This window comes from Eriocheir sinensis, chromosome 18 (assembly GCF_024679095.1).
Source record: "Eriocheir sinensis breed Jianghai 21 chromosome 18, ASM2467909v1, whole genome shotgun sequence".
Classification (NCBI taxonomy): domain Eukaryota; kingdom Metazoa; phylum Arthropoda; class Malacostraca; order Decapoda; family Varunidae; genus Eriocheir; species Eriocheir sinensis.
Genome location: NC_066526.1, coordinates 13,663,573 through 13,684,982, shown reverse-complemented (window position 1 = coordinate 13,684,982; position 21,410 = coordinate 13,663,573). Strand labels below are relative to the sequence as shown.

Here is a 21,410-nt window from a genome sequence, read left to right as displayed (position 1 = left end):
CGTCATCATCATCTTTCTCATCCTCCTTCCTCTTCTTACTAGTTTTCATTTTTTTGCTATCCTCCTCCTCCTCCTCTTCCTCCTCCTTTTCATTCATCACCTCTTTTTGCCTCTTGTGATGTAAGACTCTCTCTCTCTCTCTCTCTCTCTCTCTCTCTCTCTCAGTATCTTTTTTTCATCTTTTCTATTTTTTCCTTTTTTATCATTTATTTATTTATCTAACTATATCACACACACACACACACACACACACACACACACACACACACACACACACACCTGTACATTTAAAATTAGCAAGATCGGGATGAGCAGGTGATGGGAACGGCTCAAGGTGAGAGAGAGAGAGAGAGAGAGAGAGAGAGAGAGAGAGAGAGAGAGAGAGAGAAATGGAGATGAAACATAAGGTGAAGAGAATTAAGAGAAGGAAGAAGAATACTGAGGAGGAAGAGGAGGAGGAGGAGGAGGAGGAGGAGGAAGAGATGATGGTAGAAAAGTAAAATATAAGGGAAGATATGTTGGAGAAAGACGAAGAAGAGGAGGAGGAAGAAGAAGGAAAGGAGGAGGAGGCATATAGTTGTCCTTCCTGGCAAGCTTCTTAGAGCTGGCGAGGAGCCCTTGAGTGTATATATAGAGAGGGGGCTACTCTCTCTCTCTCTCTCTCTCTCTCTCTCTCCTTTCAATATATTTTCTTTCCTTCTCTCTCGGATCTCTAGTTGTTTTCCTTATTTCCCTTCATATTATTTTCTTTCCTCTCTCTCTCTCTCTCTCGTGCACGTTTTGGCATCCGGAGTCGGGAGAGAGAGAGAGAGAGAGAGAGAGAGAGAGAGAGAGAGAGAGTATTTTGGTGTCTTCATTCTTATGCGGTCATTCTGCTCTGAAATTCGATTCTTAGCATTCTCTCTCTCTCTCTCTCTCTCTCTCTCTCTCTCTCTCTCTCTCATGTTGATAGCAAAAAAAAATACATACGATTGACCCTGCCCCCCCCACATACACACACACACACACACACACGCACAAACACACATACCTACATATATTCATACAGAGAGAGAGAGAGAGAGAGAGAGAGAGAGAGAGAGAGAGAGAGAGAGAGAGAGAGAGAGAGAGAGAGCGCTTGGCAGCCGTTAGGTGAGCCCGCTATTGTTACGGCGAGCCTATCTGCACACACACACACACACACACACACACACACACACACACACACACACACACACACACTATCCCCACCCTGTCCCCCCTCCTCCCACACTCAACACCTTCCCCCCTATCCCCTCCCCCCCCAGCTCAACACCTTTCCCCACCTTACCTGATAAAGAAGCACGCCCCAAGCACATAAATAAGAAAGGTGCGCGCCCTACCTGCGGACGTAAAGGTGAACTGCCCACGCAATGATTAAGATGTGTCCGGTTCTACTCCGCCTCGCTAGATTGATCGTCAGCTGTTTGTGTGTTTTTACCTTGTTATGTGAAGCCTGGAGGGTAGTCGTTGTAGTAGTAGTAGTAGTAGTAGTAGTAGTAGTAGTGGTGGTGGTACTGGTGGTGGTGGTAGTAGTCGTAGTGATTGTAGGTTAAGAGGAGAATTAGAATGAGGAGGAGGAGGAGGAGGAGAAAGATGAGTCGATTGAGGTTGAGATAGAGGAAGAGGAAGAAGTGGATGAAGTGGAAGATCATGGGACGGGAAGGAATTAGAAGGGGGAAGAGGGAAAAGATTAAGTGAAAGATGATGGAATTGAGATGGAGGAGAAGGAGAAAAGAAAACTAACTATGAATTATCTTGTTTTCCCATACGAGAGAGAGAGAGAGAGAGAGAGAGAGAGAGAGAGAGAGAGAGAGAGAGAGATACAAAGACACACAGGTAGAGAGAGGCAGGACAAGGTTGGCCCCGGTCTGTGCACAAAGGGCGTGGTTTGTGCCAAGGCGCTGTACCCCTCACCTAGTGCCCGGCTGTCGCTCCTCTCACCCAGGGCACTAAGGGATCACGGACACGAGAAAGGAAGGCGAACGGATGACAAAAGGAGAAACGTATATCGTCAGCCTCGGAAAATAATCGCCCAAGTCATTTTTCAGCGATTTCCAGGTTTTTGTCTACATCAATTTTTCATCATGTGACGCCCATTTTTGTACAGCTGCCTTCATCATTCAAGGGTCGACTGTTCTAGAATTGGCCCTTTCATTTCTGTCTAAAACTTAAGCCAAATGAGATGATGACAGCTCCATTTTGGTTTCCTGAAAAGTAGAAAATAATGACTTAGGCGGTTTGTTTACGAAGGTGACGATATATAGCAGTGGAACATTTTTATATATTAGAATAGAGAACAGGGACAGCGGAACACGAGAAGGGGCAAATGAACATAAACGGATGATATAGATACATAAAAGAAAGGAACGTGTTTTTTTTATATTAGAACAGAGAACAGGGACAGAGGAACAACAGCAGATGACTAATGGAAAAAACATAAGCAGTGCAAAGGAACATTTATTTTTTATTAAAACAGAAAACAGGGACAGCGGAACACGAGAAGGAGCAAATGAACATGAACGTATGATATTGATACATATAACAAAGGAACGTTTTTTTTTATTAGAACAGAGAACAGGGACAAAAGGACAACACCAGATGACTAATGAATGACTAAAGGAAGATTTTAGATTAGATTTAGATTTGAATTAGATTTTAGATTTGGATTAGATTTTAGCTTTAGATTAGAAAATTTTGAACAGAGAACAAGGACAAAGGAACACGAGAAGAGATACATATAACAAATGAACAAAGCATATAACAACAAATACAACGAGGGAATGAAAATGAGCATAGTCAGGGTAAAGGAACAGGAATACATGAACACAAACACAGACAAAGGGATGCAAACAGATAACAGAGACATAGGAACATACAAAACTACAAAGGAATGGAATCTCAGTCGGGTCTTGGCAACACTGGCTCAATAAAGGAATACATAAACTTCTTGAGGTGTGGGTTAGCAAGCCTTGGTAACACTGGCGCGCAATGAAAAAATAAATATACTTCTTGGCATGAGTTGGCAAGCCTTGGTAACACTGACGCTGTAGACAACACAATAGGTTAGGCCAAGTTATCAAGTCCTGGTAACACTCGCTGTGAAAATGCAAACGAAAAGATATACGAAAAAGAATCAATAAACTCGTCCTGGTGTGAGAGTTATCAGGTCCTGGGTGGCATTGGAGACGGTGTAAGAAGTAAAAAATGAATGGTTATAAGTAGAATGAGGCGTCTTGGATTACGACAGGAAAAGACGAAGAAAGCGACAGAGAATAGGATTACATTACTTTATACCTTGAGACCACGTGGAGTTGGGGACGCTGAGTGTGTGTGTGTGTGTGTGTGTGTGTGTGTGTGTGTGTGTGTGTGTGTGTGTGTGTGTTGCTGAGGCTTGCATTGCGTGGCGTGAATAATGGTTTGCTTGTGTTGAATGGAATCGCCCACGTATCCATAACAACATTCCCGCAGTGTTGTATTACGTGACTGGCTAACTAAGCGAAGGTGATGTGTTGAAATTATTTGTGTGTTGCCGCAATACTGTGTTGAGGGTGGTTGACTAAGCGAAGGGGGATATGTTAAAACTATTTTTGTGTTGCCGCAATACTGTATAATGTGGCTGGCTAAGAGGTGAATAATTATGGTAAAACTATTTGTGTTGCTACAATATTGTGTTAAGGGGCTATTACACGGGGCAAATTTTCCGTGGATCTTCAGTCAAACCACGATTTCCGCTGGCGTGGTTTTCATTTCCGTGGTTTTCTGACGTGTTCACGATCTTCCAAAGGTACGGTAGATTTCACCAAAGGACGACGGTATTACTCACCATCAGAAGAAATAACAAGAAATAAACGAGAACCACGTTAGCAGAAATCGTGGTTTGACTGAAGATCCACGTAAAATTTCCCCAGTGTAAATGGGCTATTACATGAATACGAGGAAATGCTGGGGGGTGATTCTTGTATTGCGGGTTACAGGTTATCAGAGCAGAAGCAAATGTGATGCTAAAACTGTATTACATTTCTGCAATATTGTGTTACACGAATACGAGGAAATGCTGGGGGGTGATCCTTGTGTTGCGAGTTACAGGTTATCAGAGCAGAAGTAAGTGTGCTGCTAAAACTGTACTACGTTTCTGCAATACTGTGTTACGTGGATGACTATGACAAGGTGAATGAGTTGAACCGGGATGGCTATGAACCAATGGCACCAGATTGTCGTACTTGGCTTTTTTTTTTTTTTTTCTTTTGCCGATTTCTGACCCAAAACTATCGCACCCACAAAGATAACGATATGCATTTATAATTATCGTTAAAATCGGTAATTATTGATGCTCCTTTTTGCAATATTCATGGGCCAGAAACCAGCAGTGAATGGGTACCAGGTATTAATCGGGGGTTGTGTCTCGTCTCCTGGGATATTTCCTTCTATAATTCCTTCCCCTTCTGTCTCTCTCCGGCATATGACCACAGATGTTGCGCCGACTAAACGAAACTTTCCAAACTTTCCGGAAAATACAATGTTATGCGTACGATAATCTGGTAACGTTGCTATGAAGTCAGGAGGCAAGAGGGAAGGGACAAGAACAAGCAACATAACCTTTTCGTAAACTCTCGTACCTATCGGCGTCCCACAAGGCTGCAAACGGGACCACCGCCACTTCTTACAGACTTCCAACCCCACTTTTTTTTCCTCGGGGCAGTTAACAGGATAAACACCAAGGGAAGGTTAGACAAATACGTGGATAGGGAGGATAGATGGCGGTATATGTGAGGAAATTTCTCTGTGTAGGTCAACTATCTGGCCTTTTGCACTCGCCGAATGTTCTTAAGTTCGAAAGCTTTTCTCGACGTGGCGACAGAGGGAAGGGAAGGAGACGCGTGTATAACTAATGTATGACTAATAGAAAAAAAAACAAAAGCAGTGCAAAGGAACATTTTTTTTTATATTAGAACAGAGAACAGGGACAAAGGAACACGAACATATTACATAAAGAAATACATATAACAAAGGTACAACATCAGTAACATAACTAAGTAGCGGGGTTTTTTTTTTTCTCTCTCTCTCTCTCTCTCTCTCTCTCTCTCTCTGCACTCTTTTTGTTGCCCTTGAGCCGTCTCCTTTGCTGTAAAAAAAAAAAAAAAAAAAAAAAACATGACAATTAGAAACATATAACAGTACATTTTTTATTATTTTTTTTTAAGGGAGAACAAAGGGAAAGGAACACGGGACAGGCGACATAGGAACACGAACAGGTGACAGAGAAACAGGAAGAGAAAGTAACACCTGTAAAACTTGGGCAAATTAGTACTTCGATGTGCCGACAGAGGGAGGGGAACGCGTGTATACGGTTCAGTATCAACAACATAACCTTTTCGTGAACTGTTAACCATACCACCGCGGCGTCCCTCAAGGTAGGCTAGCTTAATTAACCACCTGTAAGACTTTGGCAAATTAATACCTCAACATACAGACAAAGAAACGGACAGTGTCTATATACGGGGTAGCATCAACAACATAACTTTTCCGTGAACTGTCAACCATACCACCGCGGCGTCCCTCAAGGTAGGCTAGCTTAATTAACCACCTGTAAGACTTTGGCAAATTAATACCTCAACATACAGACAAAGAAAAGGAGAGTGTCTATATACGGGGTAGCATCAACAACATAACTTTTCCGTGAACTGTCAACCATACCACCGCGGCGTCCCTCAAGGTAGGCTAGCTTAATTAACCACCTGTAAGACTTTGGCAAATTAATACCTCAACATACAGACAAAGAAAAGGAGAGTGTCTATATACGGGGTAGCATCAACAGCTTAACCTTTCCGTGAACTGTTAACCATACCACCACGGCGTCCCTCAAGGTAGGCTAGCTTAATTAACCACCTGTAAGACTTTGGCAAATTAATACCTCAACATACAGACAAAGAAACGGACAGTGTCTATATACGGGGTAGCATCAACAACATAACTTTTCCGTGAACTGTTAACCATACCACCGCGGCGTCCCTCAAGGTAGGCTAGCTTAATTAACCACCTGTAAGACTTTGGCAAATTAATACCTCAACATACAGACAAAGAAAAGGAGAATGTCTATATATGGGACAGCATCAAGAACATAACCTTTTCGTGAACTGTTAACCATACCACCTCCAGATAGCAGAAGTAAACCATCTGTAAAATTTGTAGGCCTAAAGCTTTCCTCAACATACCGACAGAGGGAAGGGGGACGTGTGTATAGGGGACAGCATCAACAACATAACATTTCCGTGAGCTCTAAGTCATACCACCGCGGCGTCCTCAGGGTAGCAGAAGTAAACCACCTGTAAGATTTCTAGGCCTAAAGAATTCCTCCACGTGCCGACAGAGGGAAGGGAGATGTTTGAATAAGCGACATAATCAACAACTTAACTTTCTCGTCAGCTGCTAACATTACCACATCAGCATTTTCAAGGTGGCAGAAGGAACCACCTCTAAGACTTATAGGCCTAAAGAATTCCTCAACATGCCGACAGAGGGAAGGGAGATGTTTGTAGAAGCGGCATAATCAACTACTTAACTTTCTCGTCAGCTGCTATAACATCACCACATCAGCATTTTCAAGGTGGCAGAAGGAACCACCTCTAAGACTTACAGGCCTAAAGAATTCCTCAACATGCCGACAGAAGGGACGGGAGATGTTTGTACAAGCGGCATAATCAACTACTTAACTTTCTCGTCAGCTGCTAACATCACCACATCAGCATTTTCAAGGTGGCAGAAGGAACCACCTCTAAGACTTATAGGCCTAAAGAATTCCTCAACATGCCGACAGAGGGAAGGGAGATGTTTGTAGAAGCGGCATAATCAACTACTTAACTTTCTCGTCAGCTGCTATAACATCACTACATCAGCGTTTACAAGGTGGCAGAATTATCCACCTGTAAGACTTGTATGCCAAAAGAATGCCTCCACATGCCGACAGAAGGGACGGGAGATGTTTGTATAAGCGGCTGCATCAACACCTTAACCTTTCCGTCAGCTGTTCACCATACCACCGCGGCGTTCCTCAAGGTGGCAGAAGGAACCACCTGCAAGACTTGGACCAATGAATTCCTCCACGTCCCCGCCGCGCGCCGAGCAAATAGGAACGTGTGTACAGAGGGACAGCAACAACAACCTAACCTTTTCGTGGACCGTAAATCGTAGCAAGGCGAGGGTCTGCGAGGCGGGGAACAGGACCGACAGAATTTTATACCTACCCCATTTTCTCCTCCTCCGCCCCCGCCTCCTCCTCCTCCTCCTCCTCCTCTTTATATCTTTCTGAAGTTTCATGCAGTCACTTTACCTGTTATTTATGCTTGATTCTCTTTTTATCTCTTAATATCTCCTCCTCCTCATCTTCTATACCTTACTGAAGCTTCATTTACTTATTTTATCTCTTTATGATTGATTTTCGTATTATTTCCACATCTCCTCCTCCTCCTCATCATCATCATCATCGACATCATCATCATCATCATCATCATTATCCATACCTTTCTTCTTTTAAAGCTTCATCTAGTCATCTCACCTCTTACTCAGCCTCTTCACAAAGCCTTACTTCTGTACTCTTGCGTGGGTGTGAGGTGACTGCTTAGCGTTTCGTCAAGTGCTACGTGTGGAGCGAAACAGACCACCGCGCTTACCGGCAAATGGGAACCCGTGTCAAAGCGATTTCGGAAGCCCTTATATGACCGCGTCTGCTTGTAGTGCGGCGCTGAGGGCGGGGCGGAGGGAGGGAGAAAATAATAACAGAAAGGAGAGCGAAACGTTGACAGCTAGCCGCGAGGTGCAGACGAGAACAGGAACAAGAGTAGGAGCAGGAAAAAAATGTGGAGTTCTAAGAGAGAAAAGAACAACAGATAAATACGTGTGGAAAAGAACGAAGTAGTAGTAGTAGTAGTAGTAGTAGTAGTATACCATGACAAGCGGCAAAACAATGAACTACTATACGTGATACTTTTATTTTGTTTATTAAGGGAAGGGAAGGGAAAGGAAAGGAAAGGGAAATGAACGGAAAGGAAAGGAAAAGGAAGAGAAGGGAAGGGAAGGAATTGAAAGGAAAGGAAAGGAAGGAAAGGAAAGGGAAATGAACGGAAAGGGAAGGAAAAAAAAGAGAAGGGAAGGGAAGGAATGGATAGGAAAGGTAGGGAAGGGAAGGAAAGGAAAGGGAAGGAAAAGGAAGAGAAGGGAAGGGAAGGGAAGGAATTGAAAGGAAAGGAAGGGAAGGAAAGGAAAGGGAAATGAACGGAAAGGGAAGGAAAAGGAGAAGAGAAGGGAAGGAATTGAAAGGAAAGGAAAGGAAGGGAAGGGAAGGAAAGGAAAGGGAAATGAACGGAAAGGGAAGGAAAAGGAAGAGAAGGGAAGGAAAGAAATTGAAAGGAAAGGAAAGGAAGGAAAGGGAAGGGGAGGGAACGAATTGAAAGGAAAGGAAGGGATGGGAACGGAACGGTACGGAAAGGGAAATGAAAGGAAGGGAGGGGAAGGGAAGTATTATCAGTATTTGTAAGGCGCTAATAGTTCTCTTCAAGGCGGCACTGTGACGCGGGCTGGCATGCGTGTGTGTGTGTGTGTGTGTGTGTGTGTGTGTGTGTGAGGGCCAGGAGGTGCCAAAAACGACGTGATGCTATAGGGCTGTGACGCTTGGACTCGCCTCGTCTCTGTTATGGGATGCCTGAGAGAGAGAGAGAGAGAGAGAGAGAGAGAGAGAGAGAGAGAGAGAGAGAGAGAGAGAGAGAGAGAGAATATATAATGAAAGGAAAAGGGGAAAACAAAACAAAAATGGAAGAAAACTAAAGAAAATATATTGGAGAGAGAGAGAGAGAGAGAGAGAGAGAGAGAGAGAGAGAGAGAGAGAGAGAGAGAGAGAGAGAGAGAGAGAGAGAGAGAGAGAGAGAGAGAGAGAGAGAGAGAGAGAGAGAGAGAGAGAGAGAGAGAGAGAGAGAGACAAACTTCCAGCCCTGACCTCTGCAGCCTTTCTCTTTATTCTGATTCACCCTGGCGTTGCTTCACTCGACCTCTGACCCCGTGACCTATGACCCTCCCCCCCATCCCAGGTGTTACAACCCCCCAATCAACCTCACCTGTCCTGACCCTTCCTCCTCCCTCCCTCCCTCCCTCCCTCACAGCCTGTCTCATCCTCATCCATTATTAGCTCATCATCACCATCATCATCAGCCATTATGAGTCCACGGTATAACAAAGGCCTTTCCCAACGTCCTCCAACTTTTTTTTCTTACCTGGCTGTAATTAATCCACCTGTGTACAAGGAAGCTGACCTTTTGCTGCCCGTTTCTTGACCTTCATACGAGAGAGAGAGAGAGAGAGAGAGAGAGAGAGAGAGAGAGAGAGAGAGAGAGAGAGAGAGAGAGAGAGAGAGAGAGAGAGAGAGAGAAGAATATATAATGAGAAGAAGTAAGAAAAAAAAATGAAAAAACTAAAGGAAGAAGGAAAGAAGGAAAATAGCAGAGAGAGAGAGAGAGAGAGAGAGAGAGAGAGAGAGAGAGAGAGAGAGAGAGAGAGAGAGAGAGAGAGAGAGAGAACACGATGGAAAGGTGAAAAGTTTGTTGGAGAGGAAAGAGTTACGGTTGAGTGAAATTCGTGGGTGGTTGAGGGAAGGAGAAGGAATTATGGCGCCGATGTCGGTATTGCATCGCTTTTTGCTTGAATTGTTTCTCTGTTGTTTCTGTTCATTTGTTAGTTTGTGTAGTGAAGAATTAACGTTCAACCACTTGCTCAGGCAATTTCAGGTACCTTAAAGATTCTGTATTTCGTCTACCCGCAGTCGTCTCTTTGTGAACGAAGTTTGAGGAGTCGCTTGAGTTCTTCTTCATAGGGTTTCGTCCTCAGTGATGAGTCCATTCGTGGAACGGCGCTGAGTCTCAAGTTTTTCTCAATGTCTTTCCTGTGTGCTAGTCAGGAACTGCACGGCGTATTCCCAGTGGGGCCTTACCAGCGAATTATGCTGGGATAACATCCTCAACGGCGTCTTGTATTCGTCTTTCGGATATGTACTTAAGCATTGTATTGGGCCTCACAGGCACACTTGTTCTTTGTTTGTTTCAAGTTTCCTTTGATGGTGCTGATGAGGTCTTCTTAGGTCTCTTGTCTCGGTGATTCACCCATCTTCGTGGAACCCACTGTTGTGATCTGATATTTTCCACTTTCTTGATGGTAGTGGCTTTACTTTACTGCGTCAGTCTGACCACCGAGTGATCTCACCCAGCGAGGACATTGGTTTTTGCAGTCTGTTGTCGTGAGTGCAGTTCCTGTTTCTGAGGGTGTCGTCGTAAATCTTTTGAAGATTGGATTTAACTTGTTCTAGGTTCTGATTTAATTCTGGTCTAGGTCGTTGTCCAGCACTGACCCTCTTGGCACTCTTACGGCCTGTTGTGGCACTCCAGTTGTCGTCGGTTGAGTACAACGTTTGTGTTTTCGATCAGTGATATGGTCTTTTGGATCTGAGCCCGATCTTGATCTATCCCGCCGACTTCCCTGCCTTGGAGGAGTCTTGATCGGGAGCGCACTTTGCTCAAAGGCTTTCTGAACTGCTAGATGGTCGCAGTCATCAGATATGATAAGTCTGGTGATCATAGATACCTTTGGAAGATCGACTTGGAATTGAGTAAGCATGAGCGCTTGTTCCTGAATTGTTCCTATCATCGTGTTTTAGTTGTTGTTCTCAAGGAACCTAACAAGGAATCCTCCCTGATGATCTTCTGATGATCTTTTTCCGGCCACTGAGCATGAGCTGATTTCAAAGTAGTTTAGGGCCACTTTTTTGTCATCTTTGTTGTACTTTTAGTGTTACGTCGTTGCCTTCTTGTCGGACTTTATTTTGTTGTATTGATGACCTTTCTAGAGATTGGTGAGTGGTTTGAGGATTTGCTGCTTTTCGGTCCTTGGCTTGTTGAGGGTGTTGATTGTCGGGTCCGGTAGACTTGTTTTGTTTGAGTTTGTTCCAGGTACTCTTTCTTCTTGGTATTTCGTTTGGACCAATTTTTAGTCTTGGATTCCATCGGTGGACGGGGCTCAGTTCAGGGCTGTTTACTTCGACTGTGTTTTGGAACGCGGTGTTCCTGTTTAGGATTGACCATTTATTCGGACGGTCCTGATTTAGTACGTCACTCCTTCCTTTTATGATTGGGATTGCTTTTGTCTTCTTTTGGTTGTTTGCCCGAGATACGTGACTTTTGTTTTTCGGTTTACCCTGTGCAATTTCACTTTCTTTCAGTTCCATTTATTGCTTTGGCTTTGTTCTGCTCTGCAAGCAAACTTGATGGTAATTCTTCGTGTGCCTCGTGTTTGCTAAGCTAGACTAGGTTCATGTATTTATGAGTCTTCAAATTAATGCCCGTCGAACTTGGGTAGTCATCCTGGTCCTTGCTTGGTTTTATTTTTTCTCCTTTGTCTTCTTGGGGGGGAAATGTTCTCTACCTCCAGGAGTGGGTTCTAAAGCACGTCCACGCTGGCGTCACCGAGTGAGGTTCATGGTCTCGTTGTTCAGTGGGTTAGCAGAGCGAAGTTAAGTTCTGCTTTTTTTTAGTTGTAGTCTGGCCTTCTGGACATGTTTCTTTCGGTTCGTTGTTGTTTAGGCGAATTTTTAGATGGTCGCAATGATGGGTCTTTTTCGCTTCATTTTCGGTTCACGTGGATTCACTGAATCACGTTAGGCGACTAGGGTAGTCGGTCTTTTTCCTCGTTTTGACGGTAACAATCTGAGTAAGAAAATTCGTCCCAGCACATTTCGGCGGCCTGTTACTCCTCCCGATTGTGGTCATCGTCCAATCATCAATGTTTCCAACAGTGTTTCAGTTAAAGTAATGACTGACTGTTTATTTTTTTACGGTGTAATAATCCAGTACAGCGCTTCGTCGTCCAGTGCCGCTTGCCTTGGAGGTTTTGTTAAACGGTTCTGTTCATTTATTTTGTTGTACTTAAGTGTCTCCAGTTCAGTTTGCCATATAATCTCTATTTCCAATCGTCTTCTGTGGTTATTTGCACGGCAATTCTATTGTTCTTGACGTAACAGATGACACTCTCCTTTCGATTGAAGAAGTCTTTGTTTGTAGTTTGTCTCGTGGAATTGGAGAATTCGGTCATTAGGGTGGGGTTGCTTTGTCGTTTCCTACGTGTCGGTGATGAGAATTGCTTTCGGTTCAGCGACAGTGTTAACTCATCCTGTTTGCAATTAAGTCTGCGCGTTGGTCTATAGGACAGAAATGTCCTTCCGTTTGTTCCGTTTTCTCATTTTGGTCGCTTGACGGTGTATGGCTTCTGATCTGTTTGTGGCCTCTGTTATTCTTGTGTAATTTACCGTCCAATGTTTACGATAGGTTGGTGCTCCTTTGGGCGCTCTAATGTTTGAGTACAAAAGTACCTCCTCGTTCAGTACTCCTACCAAGAGTACAAACTTACCAAGCTGTGCACAAGCCAGACCGTTTGACGGAAAGACTCGGGGATATCGCTTCGTCGGGATATCAAGGAAATGAACAAACTCTCGTTCTGGCAGAGACTTCCCAATCTGTTCCCTCGGTTCGGGACGCCTTCTCTGTTTCGTCTCAGAAGGCGTTGATTCTCGGATGAACTCGAGACAACAGTTGGCTAACCAGACAATGCGTTGGCGGATTACTCGTCGGTAGTCCGCTATAATCTCTCGGTGGACATTGTTGGGACGTTGTTCGTGCTTAGCGTGGTTCGATGTTATGTCCCCCTGCCCGTGCGGTCTGGAGCTTGGGTCTGGTGCTTCTTTCTGTATCTTGTAGTTCCGCACCCGTGAATATTTTAGCGTTTTCGCTCTTGAGCGTTCGTCCACGCCACGTTTCCAGAATCCAGTTCTCTTCAACAATGAGTTGCTGTCACAGTTTTAGTGTTGTTAACCTGTGTGTTGATTCTTGTTGAAGTGTGATCCGTCTTCACAGGAGACGGTTTGGGAGAGACGCCCTCTCGCCTGCAAACTAGGGCTAGGGGAGGAGGAGGGAGGAGAGGGAGGAGAGGAGGAGGAGGGAGGAGAAGGAGGAAGGAAGAGAAGGAAAGAAGAGAAGAAGCAGAAGAAGAAGAAAAGAGAAGGAGATGATGTGAGATGATGATGATGATGATGATGATGATGATGATGGAGGAGGAGGAGGAGGAGAGGAGAGGGAGGGGGAGAGGGGAGGGAGGAGGGGGAGGAGGAGGAGGAGGAGGTGGAGGAGGAGAAGGAGAAGGAGGAGGTGGAGGAGGAGAAGGGGGAGGGGGAGGCAGAGGAGGAAGGGAGAGAGTTGGACGAAAAATGAAAATGAAAGGGCCGTGAAGAGGGGAGGAAAAGAGGTCAGGCAGGAAATGTGTAGTAGTAGAATTATTATTGTTGTTGTTGTTGTTGTTGTTGTTGTTGTTGTTGTTAGGAAGACGTCACCTTTTAATACAACTTCCCTTTCCTCCTTCTACTTCCTTTTTATTCCTCATCATTCTTCCTGTATATACCTAATTATCCCTGTCTCTCACGCGTCTTCTGAAGTTATAATTCTTTCTCATTCTCTTGTTCCGATTCTTTGTTCCTTCATTTCGTCTTCTGTATTATTTTTTTCTTCTTTTTATTACCTATGTCCTTTTCCTTTCTTTTTGTTTTGTTTCTTTGTTCCTTGATCTCGTCTTCTGGATATGTCTTTTATGGTGTTCTTTTCTTTTTGTTTCGTTTCTTTGTTCCTTTATCTCGTCTTCTGGATATCTTTGTCTTCTTTTCTTATTATGTTCTTTTCCTTTCTTTCTGTTTCTGTTCTTTGTTCCTTGATGTCGTTTTATGGATTTCTCTCTTTTTTTATTATGTTCTTTTCCTTTCTTTTTGTTTCGCTTCTTTGTTCCTTTATCTCGTCTTCTGGATATCTGTTTTCTTTTCTTATTATATTATTTCCTTTCCTTTTGTATCGCTTCTTTATTCCTTGATCTCGTTTTATGGATTTCTCTCTTTTTTATTATGTTCTTTTCCTTTCTTTATTGTTTCGCTTCTTTGTTCCTTTATCTCGTCTTCTGGATATCTGTTTTCTTTTCTTATTATATTATTTCCTTTCCTTTTGTATCGCTTCTTTATTCCTTGATCTCGTTTTATGGATTTCTCTCTTTTTTATTATGTTCTTTTCCTTTCGTTTTGTTTCGCTTCTGTGTTCCTTGATCTTGTCTTCTGGATATCTGTCTTTTTTTATGATGTTCTTTTCCTTTCTTTTTGTTTCGATTTTCTGTTCCTTGATCTCGTTTTATGGATTTCTCTTTTTTTTTATCACGGTCTTTCGTTCCTTGTTCCGATTCTCTATTCCTTGATCTCGTTCAATGGATTTCTCTGTACCACTGTTATAATCATGTTCGTTCCTTGGTCCGATTCTTTATTCCTTGATCTCGTTCAATGGATTTCTCTGTACCACTGTTATAATCATGTTCGTTCCTTGGTCCGATTCTTTATTCCTTGATCTCGTTCAATGGATTTCTCTGTACCACTGTTATAATCATGTTCGTTCCTTGGTCCGATTCTCTATTCCTTGATCTCGTTCAATGGATTTCTCTGTACCACTGTTATAATCATGTTCGTTCCTTGGTCCGATTCTTTATTCCTTGATCTCGTTCAATGGATTTCTCTGTACCATTGTTATAATCATGTTCGTTCCTTGGTCCGATTCTCTATTCCTTGATCTCGTTCAATGGCTTTCTCTGTACCACTGTTATAATCATGTTCGTTCCTTGGTCCGATTCTTTATTCCTTGATCTCGTTCAATGGATTTCTCTGTACCACTGTTATAATCATGTTCGTTCCTTGGTCCGATTCTCTATTCCTTGATCTCGTTCAATGGATTTCTCTGTACCACTGTTATAATCATGTTCGTTCCTTGGTCCGATTCTTTATTCCTTGATCTCGTTCAATGGATTTCTCTGTACCACTGTTATAATCATGTTCGTTCCTTGGTCCGATTCTTTATTCCTTGATCTCGTTCAATGGCTTTCTCTGTACCACTGTTATAATCATGTTCGTTCCTTGGTCCGATTCTTTATTCCTTGATCTCGTTCAATGGATTTCTCTGTACCACTGTTATAATCATGTTCGTTCCTTGGTCCGATTCTCTATTCCTTGATCTCGTTCAATGGATTTCTCTGTACCATTGTTATAATCATGTTCGTTCCTTGGTCGGATTCTCTATTCCTTGATCTCGTTCAATGGATTTCTCTGTACCACTGTTATAATCATGTTCGTTCCTTGGTCCGATTCTTTATTCCTTGATCTCGTTCAATGGATTTCTCTGTACCAATGTTATAATCATGTTCGTTCCTTGGTCCGATTCTTTATTCCTTGATCTCGTTCAATGGCTTTCTCTGTACCACTGTTATAATCATGTTCGTTCCTTGGTCCGATTCTTTATTCCTTGATCTCGTTCAATGGATTTCTCTGTACCACTGTTATAATCATGTTCGTTCCTTGGTCCGATTCTGTATTCCTTGATCTCGTTCAATGGATTTCTCTGTACCAGTGTTATAATCATGTTCGCCTTGGTCCGATTCTCTATTCCTTGATCTCGTTCAATGGATTTCTCTGTACCACTGTTATAATCATGTTCGTTCCTTGGTCCGATTCTTTATTCCTTGATCTCGTTCAATGGATTTCTCTGTACCACTGTTATAATCATGTTCGTTCCTTGGTCCGATTCTCTATTCCTTGATCTCGTTCAATGGATTTCTCTGTACCATTGTTATAATCATGTTCGTTCCTTGGTCCGATTCTTTATTCCTTGATCTCGTTCAATGGATTTCTCTGTACCATTGTTATAATCATGTTCGTTCATTGTTCCGATTCTCTATTCCTTGATCTCGTTCAATGGATTTCTCTGTACCATTGTTATAATCATGTTCGTTCCTTGGTCCGATTCTCTATTCCTTGATCTCGTTCAATGGATTTCTCTGTACCATTTTTATAATCATGTTCGTTCCTTGCTCCGATTCTTTATTCCTTGATCTCGTCGTATTATGATTTCTGGGTCTTCTTTTTAGCATTATCTTTCCTTCCCTATTCGTCCGAGGCTTTATTCCTTGATCTCGTCTTAGGGTGGAATGGAACCTGTGTGGGAAGCCGTGAGGTGGAGAAAGTAGATAACACATACAGAGTGGAAAATGGTCTTGGTGGGGCGGGAAATAACACATACAGGGTGGAAAATGGTCTTGTTAGGGCGATAATTGATACATACAGGGTGGAATATTGTCTTGTTAGGGCGATAAATGGCGTAGATAGGGCAGGAAATTACACAAACTGGGTGGAAAATGGTCTTGTTAGGGCGATAAATGACACATACAGGGTGGAAAATGGCTTTGTTAGGGCGATAAATAACACATACAGGGTGGAAAATGGTCTTGTTAGGGCGGGAAATAACACATACAGGGTGGAAAATGGTCTTGTTAGGGCGATAAATAACACATACAGGGTGGAAAATGGTCTTGTTAGGGCGGGAAAAAACACATGCAGGGCGAAAAATGGTCTTGTTAGGGCGATAAATGACACGTGCAGGGCGGAAAATGGTCTTGTTAGGGCGGGAAATAACACATACAGGACGGAAAATGGTCTTGTTAGGGCGGAAAATAAGTTAGACATGGCGGAAAATGTTGAGAGAAGGGAAGGGAAGGGAAGGAGGGAGGGGACATAGGTAGAGTGGAACATTGTCTTAGGTACTGCGGGAAAAGGGCCAGATCATAGATGGGAGGGGAATGCGTAGGCTGGGTAAAGGCCAAAGCGAAGGTGAGTGGGTCGGGCGAGGCGTGGGTGTGTAGTAGAATGCGAGGAGACGGTGGGAGGGACGGAACGAGTCGTGAGGTATAATTTTACCACCCCTTGCGTCATCGTCATCATTAGCAGCAGCAGCGACAAGGAGGAAGTAGCCGTGTTGAGAGCAAGGCGAGATTATAACAACAAACCCGCGCATCAGTTTAATTAGGCTCCTGGACACGAAAAAGCGAGTCGTGAGCTATAATTTTACCAACCCTTGCGTCATCGTCATCATTAGCAGCAGCAGCTACGAGGAGGAAGTAGCCGTGTTGAGAGCAAGGCAAGATTATAACAAGCCAGCGCATCAGTTTAATTAGGCTCCTGGACACGAAAAAACATGAGGCGATTCGTGAGGTATAATTTTACCACCCCTTGCGTCATCGTCAGCAGCTGCAGCGACAAGGAGGAAGTAGCCGTGTTGAGAGCAAGGCGAGATTATGACAAGAAGAGGAAAAAAATTAGGGAAGACTTCTTTTCCATTATACCTAATAGTAACTCAATTAGGCTCTTTGACACGAAAAACGAATGAAGAGCGAGTCGTTATCATTGTTCAGTAAAGGTCAGAGCGGTGCGGAAGACCGGGAGAAGAGGAACGTAATTGCATGGTTCCATCATGCTGCAGAAATATTATATACACGTTTATGCATTCGGTCCTCCAGAAACAGCGTACAACAACCATCAATGGATAGTTATCGCGGGTGTCGCGTCTGGTGAGTGTCTTGGATAGCCGTAAAGATTTGGAAATGGCGTATGATTGATTGATTGATAGTTTATTGTTGCAAGTAAACAACAAAGGAGAAGAGAGGAACATGCCATCCCAACCCCCAGGCAGTACAGAGTGTGATTATACAACTTTGGATACATGTGGAAGTAGCACCAGGAAACTAAAAAGATACAACGGTAGAATAGAACACTTTTTATTTTCAGTTTGTGTCCCAGTCCCAGACCATATAATCGCACATTCTACCGCTTGCACTTTGTACCTTGAAATGAAAACGAAAAATCATATATATAGAGGTTGATGGCGAGGTAAATAAGTAGATAAGTCGATGGTTAGGTAAATAAGTTGCTAGTTAGATGAATAAATTGATGGGTAAATAGATACTTAAATAGATGGATACCTAGGAACCTAATATGATGGATAGGTAGGTAAATAGATTAGATATAGAGAAAAATATAGATAGATTGGTAAATAGATAGCTAGATAAATAGTTGCATAGGAGCGGTGAGTAGCGGGCTTTTTTTTCTTCACTCTTTTTGCTGCCCTTGAGCCGTCTCCTTTGATGTAAAAAAACAAAAAAATAGGTAACGAGATATATAGATGAATAGCTAATTTAGTATGCAAATAAATAGCTAGGTAAACAGGCACAGACAGAAAGATAGTTAGGTATATAAATCAACAACACCAGGTCACCAGCACTAGTTAGGTATATAAATCAACAACCACCAGCACTAACAGCATGGCCAAACGAACATTCCATTAACCAGACAGACCCAGAGTGCTCTCACCGCGCCCTGCATGACTCCACTGCCCTCCTTATCTAATCTTGAGTGAGGCCCGAGGGATTGGCCTGTCTGTGATACCCTATCTGATACAATAACGTGATGCCTGGTACATGCAGAGAGTTCGTGATTCATATATGTTTCTATCCCGCAAACACAACACACGAACACAAGTACAACACTATCTGATGTATGTTAGGAAGTAAGTGTTTTATAATCTTTAAAGCGTCCTCAACACAACACAACAGAGCAAAAGGAAATGTTTAAAAGCTAGAAAGGTGGAGATGTAATGTTTTGATGCCTCGAACACAACACAGAAACATAAGAACAACACTCTATCTGATGTTTGTTTAGGAAGTGTTTCATATACGTAATCTTTTCAGCGTCCTCAACTCAACACATGTGATTCATAAATGTTTCGCTGCCTCAAACACAACACACAAACATAAGAACAACACTATCTGATGTATTATTTAGGAAGTGTTTCATAATATTTTCAGCGTCCTCAACTCAACCCAACAGAGCAACAAGAAATGTATAAAAACTAGAATGGTAGAGATGTATAATAATCAGATTACCAGTGAGGAAAAAAAAAAACTATATACCATAAAGAGTATCAATGCACCAAATTCTCCTTTTTTTTCCATTAACATTTTCTTCATTTTTGTGGGTTGTATGAGGTAATTGTTTTATGCCCCTTGATCTGTCGACTTGACCACAGCAATAGATAAGTAATAGGATCATCTAGAACACACTCCATCATACTAATTAATGTTACCTCCCTTAGTCCCTTTCTCCCTTTTTTCTTTTTCTTTTTTTCTTTTTCTTTTTTCTTTTTCCTCTCCTCCCTCTTCTCCCTTTTGCTTCCTTCTTCTTTTGTCTTCTTTAACTAGTAGGTATTACTCATATTAAAGAAAGAGAGAAACACTAATTAAAGCAGTCTCTTTTATAACACTAGTTTATTTTTGCACTTCAGTCCACCACTTTACAACACAACACCAACAACTTCATGGAAAATAACACTTCACCTGATACATCCTCACAAAGCCCCACACTCCCTTCCCCTCACGATGCTCTCCTCACGGCTTCTCTCCATCTTCCCCTACAGGAGATGGCCACTACCAAGCTCTTCGGCAAGGACCTCAGTCAGTATGAGGAACTTGACATCGATGACATCCTGGAGCAACTGTCGCCCGAAGAGCTGGAGATGCTGGCGGGCGAGGTGGATCCTGACGTGAGTGTTGGTGGTGGTAGTTGTAGTAGTAATAACAATAGTAGTAGTAGTAGTAGTAATAGTAGGGGGAGGAGGAAGAGCAGTAGTAGTAGTAGTAGATGTAAAAATGTTTTGTGTTGTTTTTTATAGTAGCTGCTAACAGATTGAAGTGTAAGTCCCTTTAAATAAGTGATATCAGTAGTTCTAGTGGTAGTGATATTGTTGATATTAATGTTACAAATATCAGTAATATAGAGTAATATTGAGTGTTTGATATAAGTAAAACTGTGCTGGTCACATTAGCACAATCATGCCTTCAGCTCACAGGCATGCACGACAAGATTACCAGAGTTGCCTTGGCACCATGCACTGGCTGAATGTACCTGCACTCTGGAGTTAATTAAAGCTTCTTGTCCTTGAGATTTTAAAATTTTACATTAATCTGCATTCTCACAAATCTATGACACTGAACTGTGAATTACTTATTGAGATTAAAATGTATATTTTTTTTCTTTACATAGTAAGTCAATGTTTCCATATTATAGAACATCCTTTAATGATACACCATACTTGAACTGCATTAAAAAATTTCTGTGTTCCAGGAGCCACTGATTGCTAATTGTGATTTAATACACAAGTTATCGTGATATACTAAAATAATCTACTCTGCATAGTTTCCTTCCTATATAACAACCCTTGGTACATGAAACAAACTGAAAAACCCATTCGTGTTGCATTGAATTTTCTCTCTGAGTACAAAATTTTCCACAATTCACGTGCAAAACAATTGTCTTTCATAATTTCTTTCCTATGATAACCTAATCCACTCAGACTTCACTCAAAACCCAAAATTCTCTGTATTATGTGATTTTCTCCCTGTAATAACACAATGTAGTATTCAAACCATACTTTAAACCTCTGGCATTGCAGGACTCCTTGATCCCACCAAGTGAACGCAACAGTTACAAGTGCAGCAAGGAGGCGACGGGACCCCTCGACCGCAAGAAGCTGATTGACCACATCAACGATCAAGCCATCAATGAACCCGACAGACCTGACCTCGTCCCCTATGTTGCCGGCACTGTCAGGGGCAAGAAGGTGAGACAAACAGTGTGAGAGAGAGAGAGAGAGAGAGAGAGAGAGAGAGAGAGAGAGAGAGAGAGAGAGAGAGAGAGATTAATAGAAGCAGTCTCTTTTATACCACTAGTTTATTTTTACACATCAGTCCAATTTCCTGCAGTAATATCTCTGTTTATCCTGGCACGAGCGCTGATTGGTAGGAGGCGAACCATTAGTGACCATTACCTCATCCTATGTGTCCTCAGTGGGTGCCGCCGCCGCCCCCGGAGCCCCAGGAGGATGACGATGCCGTGGCTCAGGAGGTGGAGGTGGACCTTGACGAAGAGTTTGCGTCCGTCCTCAACACAGCCACTGAGGACGAGATTGTCGACCTCGCAGGTAACGAATGACTGATTTTTTAAGTGCTGTGTAGAGCATTGGTAGGCTCTCTTGAGGGGCCTCTTGGATGACTGTAGCCCATTAATGGTGCAGGTGAATTTTGTTTATAGTGGCTGCTGTAATATGGTGCTAGGGATTGGTCTTGCTCGAGTCATTTCTTTTTTTTTTTTCAGTGGGTAGGATAGGTGAAGGTAGAGATATGAGGAGGGTGAGGGAGGCAGTAGTCAAAAATAAGAGTTCATAGACTGATTGGTTTTGTTTTGACTCAATAAATCTTCTCTTAGCAGCAGGGAAGATGGGTGAGGGTGGTGGCACAAGGAAGATGAGGGAGGCAGTAGTCAAAAATACGAATTAGTTGACTGACTGGTTTTGTTTGACTCAATAAAGCTTTTTTTCCAGGGGGGAGAATTAGTGAAGGTAGTT

The 21,410-nt window shown here is 42.7% G+C and overlaps 1 protein-coding gene across 9 annotated transcripts in view; it reads left to right on the top strand.

Annotated features, from left to right (window-relative positions):
* Positions 1-21,410, top strand: part of LOC127000338 (tropomodulin-like) — a 116,741-nt gene that overhangs the window by 75,360 nt on the left and 19,971 nt on the right. For all 9 annotated transcript variants that reach the window (XR_007753921.1, XM_050863936.1, XM_050863937.1 and 6 more), the window contains 3 exons: positions 19,425-19,550; positions 20,460-20,627; positions 20,855-20,987. Coding sequence is in view for 8 of the 9 variants with exons in the window: in XM_050863936.1 (XP_050719893.1) it covers positions 19,425-19,550; positions 20,460-20,627; positions 20,855-20,987 (427 nt within the window). In the remaining variant the exon portion in view is untranslated. The remainder of the gene's footprint in view (positions 1-19,424; positions 19,551-20,459; positions 20,628-20,854; positions 20,988-21,410) is intronic.